General features: G+C 40.8%; 1 protein-coding gene across 1 annotated transcript in view; it reads right to left on the bottom strand.

The window, feature by feature from the left end:
- Positions 1-15,103, bottom strand: part of LOC115123149 (uncharacterized) — a 35,093-nt gene that overhangs the window by 6,191 nt on the left and 13,799 nt on the right. Inside the window, 2 exon segments of the mRNA XM_065021266.1 lie at positions 8,931-9,026; positions 12,592-12,675. Coding sequence (XP_064877338.1) covers positions 8,931-9,026; positions 12,592-12,675 — 180 coding nt within the window.

The following is a 15,103-nucleotide window of genomic DNA, read 5'->3' as shown; positions in this document are numbered from 1 at the left end:
CCTCCAGACAGACCAGAGACCCTCCAGACAGACCAGAGACCTCCAGACAGACCAGAGACCCTCCAGACAGACCAGAGGCAGAGAACCCTCCAGACAGACCAGAGACCTCCCAGACAGACCAGAGACCTCCAGACAGACCAGAGACCCTCCAGACAGACCAGAGACCCTCCAGACAGACCAGAGACCCTCCAGACAGACCAGAGACCCTCCAGACAGACCAGAGACCTCCAGACAGACCAGAGACCTCCAGACAGACCAGAAACCCTCCAGACAGACCAGAGACCCTCCAGACAGACCAGAGACCCTCCAGACAGACCAGAGACCCTCCAGACAGACCAGAGACCTCCAGACAGACCAGAGACCTCCAGACAGACCAGAGACCCTCCAGACAGACCAGAGACCTCCAGACAGACCAGAGACCCTCCAGAGACCTCCAGACAGACCAGAGACCCTCCAGACAGACCAGACAGACCAGAGACCTCCAGACAGACCAGAGACCTCCAGACAGACCAGAGACCCTCCAGACAGAGACCCTCCAGACAGACCAGAGACCCTCCAGACAGACCAGAGACCCTCCAGACAGACCAGAGACCTCCAGACAGACCAGAGACCTCCAGACAGACCAGAGACCCTCCAGACAGACCAGAGACCCTCCAGACAGACCAGAGACCCTCCAGACAGACCAGAGACCCTCCAGACAGACCAGAAACCCTCCAGACAGACCAGAAACCTCCAGACAGACCAGAAACCTCCTGACAGACCAGAGACCCTAAGATAGATCCAGACAGGCCAGAGACCCTCCAGACAGGCCAGAGACCCTCCAGACAGACCAGAGGTCCTCCAGACAGGCCAGAGTCCCTCCAGACAGGCCAGAGACCCTCCAGACAGACCCTACAGACAGGTCTCCAGACAGACCTGGAGACCCTCTGTTGACCGAGAGAGGGCCAGACAGACCAGAGACCCTCCAGCAGACCAGCACCCTCCAGACAGACCAGAGCTCTGGAGACAGGACTGGACAGGCCAGAACACTGCAGACAGACCAGAGACCCTCCAGACAGACCACCAGACCCTCCAGACAGGGGACAGACCAGAGACCCTCCAGACAGACCAGAGACCATGGCTCCAGACAGACCATCACCAGACAACAGGGACCCTCCAGACAGACCAGAGACCCAGACAGATTAGAACACTCCAGACAGACCATGGACCCTCCAGACAGACCATCACCAGACAGACAGGGGAGACAGAGAGTTTACTACACTGAGACCCTCCAGGGCCAGGCCCTTAGACAGACCAGAGACCCTCAGGGACAGACAGACCAGAGACCTCTAGACCAGAGACTGGACAGACCCATGGACCCTCCAGTTAGACCACCACCAGACAGACAGGGGAGACAGGGAGTTAGACAGACACTGACTGGCAGGACCAGGCTGATACCACCACCAGACAGACCAGGGAGACAGACAGTTACAACAGCCAGCAGACCCTCCAGACAGACCAGTTATACCCCACCAGACAGACAGGGGAGATCCAGACAGACCAGAGACACTCCTGACAGGACCATGGCCCTCCAGACATACCATCACCCAGACAGACCAGGGACCTCCAGACAGACCAGAGACCCTCCAGACAGACACTGCTGGCAGGACCATGGCTGTTATCCAGACAGACCAGACAACAGGGGGAGACAGAGACCCTACAGACACTGCTGGCAGGACCATGGCTGACAGACCACCACCAGACAACAGGGGGACAGACAGAGAGTTTACTACACTGCTGGCAGGACCATGGCTGTTATACCACCACCAGACAACAGGGGAGACAGAGAGTTTACTACACTGCTGGCAGGACCATGGCTGTTATACCACCACCAGACAACAGGGGAGACAGAGAGTTTTTACTACACTGCTGGCAGGACCATGGCTGTTATACCATCACCAGACAACAGGGGGAGACAGAGGTTTACAACACTGCTGGCAGGACCATGGCTGTTATACCACCACCAGACAACAGGGGAGACAGAGAGTTACAACACTGCTGGCAGGACCATGGCTGTTATACCACCACCAGACAACAGGGGAGACAGAGTTTACTACACTGCTGGCAGGACCATGGCTGTTATACCACCACCAGACAACAGGGGGAGACAGAGTTTACAACACTGCTGGCAGGACCATGGCTGTTATACCATCACCAGACAACAGGGGAGACAGAGAGTTTACTACACTGCTGGCAGGACCATGGCTGTTATACCACCACCAGACAACAGGGGGAGACAGAGAGTTACACCAAATATTAACAGTTCTGCTTTTCTGATGTATCAAATACTTATGTCATGCAAAAAAATTCAAATTAATTACTTAAAAAGTCATACAATGTGATTTTCTGGATTTTATTTTAGAACAGTACTACTCACAGTTGAAGTTTATTACCTATGATCAAAATCACAGACCTCTACATTTAACTTTGTAACAGTAGGAAAACCTGCAAAATCGGCATTGTATCAAATAACAGTATCCCCACTGTATCTACCTCCCAGTACTATTTATTTAATAACAGTACTCTACATCCTAGTACTATTTATTTAATAACAGTACTACATATCTACCTGTCCCAGTACTATTTATACTGTAATAACAGTACTATATATCTACATCCCAGTACTATTTATTATGTAATAACAGTACTACATATCTACATCCCAGTACTATATATTTAATAACAGTACTATATATCTACATCCCAGTACTATTTATTATTTAATAACAGTACTATATATCTACATCCCAGTACTATTTATTTTAATAACAGTACTATATATCTACATCCCAGTACTATAAGTTTACATCCATCAGTACTATATATTTAATAACAGTACTATAAACTCCATCTACATCCCAGTACTATTTATTTAATAACAGTACTATTTATCTACATCCCAGTACTATATATCTACATCCCAGTACTATATATTTCTAATAACAGTACTACATATATACCAGTACAAACATACTATTTATAACAGTTCTTAAAGGTATCAGTAGTACTATATATCTACATCCCAGTACTATTTATTTAATAATAACAGTCAGTACTATATATCTACATCCCAGTACTATTTATTTAATAACAGTACTACATATCTACATCTCAGTAAGTACTATTTATGTAATAACAGTACTATATATCTACATCCCAGTACTATTTATTTAATAACAGTACTATATATCTACATCCCAGTACTTATATATGTAATAACAGTACTATATATCTACATCCCAGTACTATTTATTTAATAACAGTACTATATATCTACATATAGTACTATATATCTACATCCCAGTACTATATTTGTAATAACAGTACTATATATCTACATCCCAGTACTATTTATTTAATAACAGTACTACATATCTACATCCCAGTACTATTTATTTAATAACAGTACTATATATCTACATCCCAGTTTTATATATCTACATCCCAGTACTATATATTTAATAACAGTACTATTATATCTAATCCCAGTACTACTATATTTAATAACAGTACTATATATCTACATCCCAGTACTATATATCTACATCCCAGTACTATATATTTAATAACAGTACTATATATCTACATCCCAGTACTATTTATTTAATAACAGTACTATATATCTACATCCCAGTACTATATATGAGTACCTAACCAGTACTATATATCTACATCCCAGTACTATTTATTTAATAACAGTACTATATATCTACATCCCAGTACTATATATCTACATCCCAGTACTATATATTTAATAACAGTACTATATATCTACATCCCAGTACTATATATTTAATAACAGTACTATATATCTACATCCCAGTACTATTTATTTAATAACAGTACTATATATCTACATCCCAGTACTATATATTTAATAACAGTACTATATATCTACATCCCAGTACTATATATATCTACATTTCAGTACTACATATTTAATAATAGTAATATAAATCTACATCCCAGTACTATATATGGTAATAACAGTAGTACTATATATCTACATCCCAGTACTATATATCTAAGAATCTAATAACAGTACTATATATGGTAATAACAGTACTATATATCTACATCCCAGTACTATATATATTTAATAACAGTACTATATATCCTACATCCCATATATCTCTACATCCCAGTACTATATATTTAATAACAGTACTATATATCTACATCCCAGTACTATATATTTAATAACAGTACTATACATCTACATCCCAGTACTATATATTTAATAACAGTACTATATATCTACATCCCAGTACTATATATTTAATAACAGTACTATATATCTACATCCCAGTACTATATATAATCTACATCCCAGTACTATATATTTCTACATCCCAGTACTATATATTTAATAACAGTACTATAAATCTACATCCCAGTACTATATATTTACATCCCAGTACTATTTATTTAATAACAGTACTATATATTTACATCCCAGTACTATATATCTACATCCCAGTACTATATATTTAATAACAGTACTATATATATACATCCCAGTACTATATATCTACATCCCAGTACTATATATTTACATATCCAGTACTATATATCTACATCCCAGTACTATATATTTAATAACAGTACTATATGTATCAACATACTATAGTATTTATAAATCTAATCCCAGTACTATATATCTACATCCCAGTACTATATATTTAATAACAGTACTATATATCTACATCCCAGTACTATATATCTACATCCCAGTACTATTTATTTAATAACAGTACTATATATCTACATCCCAGTACTATATATCTACATCCCAGTACTATATATTTAATAACAGTACTATATATCTACATCCCAGTACTATATATTTAATAACAGTACTATATATCTACATCCCAGTACTATATATTTACATCCCAGTACTATATATCTACATCCCAGTACTATATATTTAATAACAGTACTATATATTTAATAACAGTACTATATATCTACATCCCAGTACTATATATCTACATCCCAGTACTATATATCTAATCCCAGTACTATATATCTACATCCCAGTACTATATATTTAATAACAGTACTATATATTTACATAACCAGTACTATATATTTAATAACAGTACTATATATCTACATCCCAGTACTATATATTTAATAACAGTACTATATATCTACATCCCAGTACTATATATTTAATAACAGTACTATATATCTACATCCCAGTACTATATATTTAATAACAGTACTATATATCTACATCCCAGTACTATATATTTAATAACAGTACTATATATATATATATCCAGTACTATATATTTAATAACAGTACTATATATCTACATCCCAGTACTATATATTTAATAACAGTACTATATATCTACATCCCAGTACTATATATTTAATAACAGTACTATATATCTACATCCCAGTACTATATATTTAATAACAGTACTATATATCTACATCCCAGTACTATATATTTAATAACAGTACTATATATCTACATCCCAGTACTATATATCTACATCCCAGTACTATATATTTAATCCCAGTACTATATATCTACATCCCAGTACTATATATTTAATAACAGTACTATATATCTACATCCCAGTACTATATATTTAATAACAGTACTATATATCTACATCCCAGTACTATATATTTAATAACAGTACTATATATTTACATCCAGTACTATATATTTAATAACAGTACTATATATTACATCCCAGTACTATATATTTAATCCCAGTACTATATTTATATTTACATCCCAGTACTATATATTTAATAACAGTACTATATATCTACATCCCAGTACTATATATTTAATAACAGTACTATATATCTACATCCTAAGTACTATATATTTAATAACAGTACTATATATCTACATCCCAGTACTATATATTTAATAACAGTACTATATATCTACATCCCAGTACTATATATCTACATCCCAGTACTATATATTTAATAACAGTACTATATATCTACATCCCAGTACTATATATTTAATAACAGTACTATATATACTACATCCCAGTACTATATATCTAATCCCAGTACTATATATCTACATCCCAGTACTATATATTTAATAACAGTACTATATATCTACATCCCAGTACTATATATTTAATAACAGTACTATATATCTACATCCCAGTACTATATATTTAATAACAGTACTATATATCTACATCCCAGTACTATATATTTAATAACAGTACTATATTTATCTACATCCCAGTACTATATATTTAATAACAGTACTGTATATCTACATCCCAGTACTATATATCTACATCCCAGTACTATATATTTAATAACAGTACTATATATTTAATAACAGTACTATATATCTACATCCCAGTACTATATATCTACATCCCAGTACTATATATTTAATAACAGTACTATATATATCTACATCCCAGTACTATGTATTTAATAACAGTACTATATATCTACATCCCAGTACTATATATTTAATAACAGTACTATATATATCTACATCCCAGTACTATATATTTAATAACAGTACTATATATCTACATCCCAGTACTATATATTTAATAACAGTACTATATATCTACATCCCAGTACTATATATTTAATAACAGTACTATATATCTACATCCCAGTACTATATATTTAATAACAGTACTATATATCTACATCCCAGTACTATATATTTAATAACAGTACTATATATCTACATCCCAGTACTATATATTTAATAACAGTACTATATATATCTACATCCCAGTACTATATATTTAATAACAGTACTATATATATCTACATCCCAGTACTATATATCTACATCCCAGTACTATATATATTACATCCCAGTACTATATATATTACATCCCAGTACTATATATCTACATCCCAGTACTATATATTTAATAACAGTACTATATATTTACATCCCAGTACTATATATTTAATAACAGTACTATATATCTACATCCCAGTACTATATATATCTACATCCCAGTACTATATATTTAATAACAGTACTATATATCTACATCCCAGTACTATATATTTAATAACAGTACTATATATCTACATCCCAGTACTATATATTTAATAACAGTACTATATATCTACATCCCAGTACTATATATTTAATAACAGTACTATATATTTAATCAGTACTATATATTTAATAACAGTATATATATCTACATAACAGTACTATATATCTAATTCCAGTACTATATATTTAATAACAGTACTATATATCTACATCCCAGTACTATATATTTAATAACAGTACTATATATCTACATCCCAGTACTATATATCTACATCCCAGTACTATATATTTAATAACAGTACTATATATCTACATCCCAGTACTATATATTTAATAACAGTACTATATATCTACATCCCAGTACTATATATTTAATAACAGTACTGTATATCTACATCCCAGTACTATATATTTACATCCCAGTACTATATATATCTACATCCCAGTACTATATATTTAATAACAGTACTATATATCTACATCCCAGTACTATATATTTAATAACAGTACTATATATCTACATCCCAGTACTATATATTTACATAACAGTACTATATATTTAATAACAGTAATAACCCAGTACTATATATTTAATAACAGTACTATATATCTACATCCCAGTACTATATATTTAATAACAGTACTATATATCTACATCCCAGTACTATATATTTAATAACAGTACTATATATTTAATAACAGTACTATATATCTACATCCCAGTACTATATATTTAATAACAGTACTATATATCTACATCCCAGTACTATATATTTAATAACAGTACTATAAATCTACATCCCAGTACTATATATATCTACATCCCAGTACTATATATTTAATAACAGTACTATATATCTACATCCCAGTACTATATATATCTACATCCCAGTACTATATATTTAATAACAGTATTATATATTTAATAACAGTACTATATATTTAATAACAGTACTATATATCTACATCCCAGTACTATTTATTTAATAACAGTACTATATATTTAATAACAGTACTATATATCTACATCCCAGTACTATATATCTACATCCCAGTACTATATATTTAATAACAGTACTATATATTTAATAACAGTACTATATATCTACATCCCAGTACTATATATCTACATCCCAGTACTATTTATTTAATAACAGTACTATATATCTACATCCCAGTACTATATATCTACATCCCAGTACTATATATCTACATCCCAGTACTATATATTTAATAACAGTACTATATATATCTACATCCCAGTACTATATATTTAATAACAGTACTATATATCTACATCCCAGTACTATATATTTAATAACAGTACTATATATTTAATAACAGTACTATATATCTACATCCCAGTACTATATATCTACATCCCAGTACTATATATTTAATAACAGTACTATATATCTACATCCCAGTACTATATATCTACATCCCAGTACTATATATTTAATAACAGTACTATATATCTACATCCCAGTACTATATATTTAATAACAGTACTATATATCTACATCCCAGTACTATATATATCTACATCCCAGTACTATATATTTAATAACAGTACTATATATCTACATCCCAGTACTATATATTTAATAACAGTACTATATATCTACATCCCAGTACTATATATTTAATAACAGTACTATATATCTACATCCCAGTACTATATATTTAATAACAGTACTATATATCTACATCCCAGTACTATACTATATATATAATAACAGTACTATATATCTACATCCCAGTACTATATATTAACAACAGTACTATATATCTACATCCCAGTACTATATATATCTACATCCCAGTACTATGTATATCTACATCCCAGTACCTTCTCTGGCTGAAGCGATCAGAGGATACACCAGCTGGTCTTTGAAGACCCGGGACAACTTCCTCAGCTCTGTGTAGACGGCCGCTGCACTGTCACCTGTGGATCAACACACAGAACAGACACTGTCACCTGGAACAGAACAGAAGAACAGACACTGTCACCTGGAACAGGACAGACACTATCACCTGGAACAGGACACAGACAGACTATCACCTGGAACAACAGACAGAACAGACACTATCACCTGGAACAGGACAGACAGAACAGACACTATCACCTGGAACAGGACAGACACTATCACCTGGAACAGAACAGACAGAACAGACACTATCACCTGGAACAGAACAGACAGAACAGACACTATCACCTGGAACAGAACAGACAGAACAGACACTGTCACCTGGAACAGAACAGACAGAACAGACACTATCACCTGGAACAGAACAGACACTGTCACCTGGAACAGAACAGACAGAACAGACACTGTCACCTGGAACAGAACAGACAGAACCTGGAACAGAACAGACACCTGTCAGAACAGAACAGAACAGACACTATCACCTGGAACAGAACTGTCACCTGAACAGAACAGACACTATACCTGGAACAGAACAGACAGAACAGACACTATCAACCTGGAACAGAACAGACAGAAACAGACACTACACCTGGAACCTGAAACAGAACAGACACTATAACCTGGAACAGAACAGACAGACAGACACTATCACCTGGAACAGAACAGACACTATCACCTGAACAGACAGACACTATCAACCTGGAACAGAACAGACAGAACAGACACTATCACCTGGAACAGTACAGACAGAACAGACACTATCATTTACATTTAAGTCAGGACAGACACTATCACCTGGAACAGAACAGACAGAACAGACACTATCACCTGGAACAGAACAGACACTATACCTGGAACAGAACAGACACTATCACCTGGAACAGGACAGACAGAACAGACACCTATCACCTGGAACAGAACAGACACTATCACCTGGAACAGGACAGACAGAACAGACACTGTCACCTGGAACAGAACAGACACTACCACCTGGAACAGGACAGACAAAACAGACACTGTCACCTGGAACAGAACAGACAGAACAGACACTATCACCTGGAACAGAACAGACAGAACAGACACTATCACCTGGAACAGAACAGACAGAACAGACACTATCAACCTGGAACAGAACAGACAGAACAGACACTACCCTGGAACAGATTAACAGAACAACACTGTCCACTGGAACAGTTACACTAACAGACCACTGCTCAGTCACCTAACCTGGACACTGCTCAGTCACACTAACCTGGAACTGGTCAGTCACCAGACACACACTAACCTGTCCACTAGTCAGTCACACTACCCTGTCACCTGGTCAGTCAGACTAACCTATCCACCTGGTCAGTCACACTAACCTGTCCACTGGTCAGTCACACTAACCTGTCCACTGGTCAGTCACACTAACCTGTCCACTGGTCAGTCACACTAACCTATCCACTGGTCAGTCACAGACAACTGTCCACTGGTCAGTCACACTAACCTGTCCACTGGTCAGTCACACTGGAACAGTCCACTGGTCAGTCGACAACTGTCCACTGGTCAGTCAGAACAGACACTACACTAACCTGGAACTGGTCAGTCAGAACTAACCTGTCCACTGGAACAGAACAGACACTAACCTGTCCACTGGACAGTCAAAACAACACTGTCCACTGGTCAGAACAACCTATCCACTGGTCAGAACAGACACTAACCACTATCCACTGGTCAGAACGACACTAACAGACACTACCACTGGTCAGTCACACTAACCTGTCCACTGGTCAGTCACACTAACCTGTCCACTGCTCAGTCACACTAACCTGTCCACTGGTCAGTCACCAGACACACTAACCTGTCCACTGGTCAGTCACACTAACCTGTCCACTGGTCAGTCACACTAACCTGTCCACTGGTCAGTCACACTAACCTGTCCACTGGTCAGTCACACTAACCTGTCCACTGGTCAGTCACACTAACCTGTCCACTGGTCAGTCACACTAACCTGTCCACTGGTCAGTCACACTAACCTGTCCACTGGTCAGTCACACTAACCTGTCCACTGCTCAGTCACACTAACCTGTCCACTGGTCAGTCACCAGACACACACTAACCTGTCCACTAGTCAGTCACACTACCCTGTCCACTGGTCAGTCGCACTAACCTGTCCACTGGTCAGTCACACTAACCTGTCCACTGGTCAGTCACACTAACCTGTCCACTGGTCAGTCACACTAACCTGTCCACTGGTCAGTCACCAGACACACACTAACCTGTCCACTGGTCAGTCACAGACTAACCTGTCCACTGGTCAGTCACACTAACCTGTCCACTGGTCAGTCACACTAACCTGTCCACTGGTCAGTCACACTAACCTGTCCACTGGTCAGTCACCAGACACACACTAACCTGTCCACTGGTCAGTCACACTAACCTGTCCACTGGTCAGTCACACTAACCTGTCCACTGGTCAGTCACACTAACCTGTCCACTGGTCAGTCACACTAACCTGTCCACTGGTCAGTCACACTAACCTGTCCACTGGTCAGTCACACTAACCTGTCCACTGCTCAGTCACACTAACCTGTCCACTGGTCAGTCACCAGACACACTAACCTCTCCACTGGTCAGTCTCACTAACCTGTCCACTGGTCAGTCACACTAACCTGTCCACTGGTCAGTCACACTAACCTGTCCACTGGTCAGTCACACTAACCAGTCCACTGGTCAGTCACACTAACCTGTCCACTGGTCAGTCACACTAACCTGTCCACTGGTCAGTCATACCAACCTGTCCACTGGTCAGTCATACCAACCTGTCCACTGGTCAGTCATACCAACCTGTCCACTGGTCAGTCATACCAACCTGTCCACTGGTCAGTCATACCAACCTGTCCACTGGTCAGTCACACTAACCTGTCCACTGGTCAGTCACACTAAACTGTCCACTGCTCAGTCACCAGACACACTAACCTGTCCACTGGTCAGTCACCAGACACACTAACCTGTCCACTGGTCAGTCACCAGACACACTAACCTGTCCACTGGTCAGTCACCAGACACACTAACCTGTCCACTGGTCAGTCACCAGACACACTAACCTGTCCACTGGTCAGTCACCAGACACACTAACCTGTCCACTGGTCAGTCACACTAACCTGTCCACTGCTCAGTCACACTAACCTGTCCACTGGTCAGACACACTAACCTGTCCACTGGTCAGACACACTAACCTGTCCACTGGTCAGTCACACTAACCTGTCCACTGCTCAGTCACACTAACCTGTCCACTGCTCAGTCACACTAACCTGTCCACTGCTCAGTCACACTAACCTGTCCACTGCTCAGTCACACTAACCTGTCCACTGCTCAGTCACACTAACCTGTCCACTGGTCAGACACACTAACCTGTCCACTGGTCAGTCACCAGACACACTAACCTGTCCACTGGTCAGTCACACTAACCTGTCCACTGGTCAGTCACACTAACCTGTCCACTGGTCAGTCACACTAACCTGTCCACTGGTCAGTCACCAGACACACTAACCTGTCCACTGGTCAGTCACACTAACCTGTCCACTGGTCAGTCACACTAACCTGTCCACTGGTCAGTCACATATGTGGAGGGTTTCAGCGACAGTTTCTTCACTGTGTCCACCTGCTGGTTCATCTTCAGGGTGGCTGCAGAGGGGAGCAATATACCAATCAATCAGGGGGAGACTAATCAATAATGATAAGCAGAGATGTGTCCAACAATATACCGATCAATAATGACAAGCAGAGATGTATCCAACAATATACCGATCAATCAGGGGGAGACTAATCAATAATGATAAGCAGAGATGTATCAAACAATATACCGATCAATAATGATAAGCAGAGATGGATCAAACAATATACCGATCAATCAGGGGGAGACTAATCAATAATGATAAGCAGAGATGGATCAAACAATATACCGATCAATAATGATAAGCAGAGATGGATCAAACAATATACCGATCAATAATGACAAGCAGAGATGTATCAAACAATATACCGATCAATAATGATAAGCAGAGATGGATCCAACAATATACCGATCAATAATGACAAGCAGAGATGGATCAAACATATAGCTATGTCAAAGACTGAGACTGACTTCCAGATGGCCTCCTATAGAGCCCTATGGTCCTTCCAGATGGTCCCCTATAGAGACCTATGGTCCTTCCAGATGGTCCCCTATAGAGCCCTATGGTCCTTCCAGATGGTCCCCTATACAGCCCTATGGTCCTTCCAGATGGTCCCCTATAGAGCCCTATGGTCCTTCCAGATGGTCCCCTATACAGCCCTATGGTCCTTCCAGATGGTCCCCTATACAGCCCTATGGTCCTTCCAGATGGTCCCCTATAGAGCCCTATGGTCCTTCCAGATGGTCCCCTATAGAGCCCTATGGTCCTTCCAGATGGCCACTATAGAGCTCTTCCAGATGGCCCACTATAGAGCCCTTCCAGATGGCCCCCTATAGAGCCCTATGGTCCTTCCAGATGTCCCCCTATAGAGCCCTACGGTCCTTCCAGATGGCCACTATAGAGCCCTATGGTCCTTCCAGATGGTCCCCTATAGAGCCCTATGGTCCTTCCAGATGGTCCCCTATAGAGCCCTACGGTCCTTCCAGATGGCCACTATAGAGCCCTCCTTCCAGATGGCCCCCTATACAGCCCTATGGTCCTTCCAGATGGTCCCCTATACAGCCCTATGGTCCTTCCAGATGGTCCCCTATAGAGCCCTATGGTCCTTCCAGATGGTCCCCCAGAGGCCCCCCTATGGTCCTTCCAGATGGCCACTATAGAGCCCTTCCAGATGGCCCCTATAGAGCCCTATCCTTCCAGGTCCACTCCTTCCAGATGGCCCCCTATACAGCCCTATGGTCCTTCCAGATGGTCCCCTATAGAGCCCTATGGTCCTTCCAGATGGTCCCCTATAGAGCCCTACAGTCCTTCCAGATGGCCACTATGGAGCCCTTCCAGATGGCCCCCTATAGAGCCCTACGGTCCTTCCAGATGGCCCCCTATAGAGCCCTACGGTCCTTCCAGATGGCCCCCTATAGAGCCCTACGGTCCTTCCAGGTGGCCCCCTATAGAGCCCTATGGTCCTTCCAGGTGGCCCCCTATACAGCCCTATGGTCCTTCCAGATGGCCCCCTATGGTCCTTCCAGATGGTCCCCTATAGAGCCCTATGGTCCTTCCAGATGGCCCCCAATAGAGCCCTACGGTCCTTCCAGATGGCACCCTATAGAGCCCTATGGTCCTTCCAGATGGTCCCCTATAGAGACCTATGGTCCTTCCAGATGGTCCCCTATAGAGCCCTACGGTCCTTCCAGATGGCCACTATAGAGCCCTTCCAGATGGCCCCCTATAGAGCCCTATGGTCCTTCCAGATGGCCCCCTATACAGCCCTATGGTCCTTCCAGATGGTCCCCTATAGAGCCCTATGGTCCTTCCAGATGGTCCCCTATAGAGCCCTACGGTCCTTCCAGATGGCCACTATAGAGCCCTTCCAGATGGCCCCCTATAGAGCCCTATGGTCCTTCCAGATGGCCCCCTATACAGCCCTATGGTCCTTCCAGATGGTCCCCTATAGAGCCCTATGGTCCTTCCAGATGGTCCCCTATAGAGCCCTACGGTCCTTCCAGATGGCCACTATAGAGCCCTTCCAGATGGCCCCCTATAGAGCCCTACGGTCCTTCCAGATGGCCCCCTATAGAGCCCTACGGTCCTTCCAGATGGCCCCCTATAGAGCCCTACGGTCCTTCCAGGTGGCCCCCTATAGAGCCCTATGGTCCTTCCAGGTGGCCCCCTATACAGCCCTATGGTCCTTCCAGATGGCCCCCTATGGTCCTTCCAAATGGCCCCCTATAGAGCCCTTCCAGATGGCCCCCTATAGAGCCCTTCCAGATGGCCCCTATAGAGCCCTACGGTCCTTCCAGGTGGCCCCCTATAGAGCCCTTCCAGGTGGCCCCCTATAGAGCCCTTCCAGGTGGCCCCTATAGAGCCCTACGGTCCTTCCAGATGGCCCCCTATAGAGCCCTACGGTCCTTCCAGATGGCACCCTATAGAGCCCTACGGCC

Source organism: Oncorhynchus nerka, linkage group LG8 (assembly GCF_034236695.1).
Source record: "Oncorhynchus nerka isolate Pitt River linkage group LG8, Oner_Uvic_2.0, whole genome shotgun sequence".
NCBI classification, from domain to species: domain Eukaryota; kingdom Metazoa; phylum Chordata; class Actinopteri; order Salmoniformes; family Salmonidae; genus Oncorhynchus; species Oncorhynchus nerka.
The sequence above is the reverse complement of the archived record's forward strand: the minus strand, read 5'-3'. Positions and strand labels throughout refer to the sequence as shown.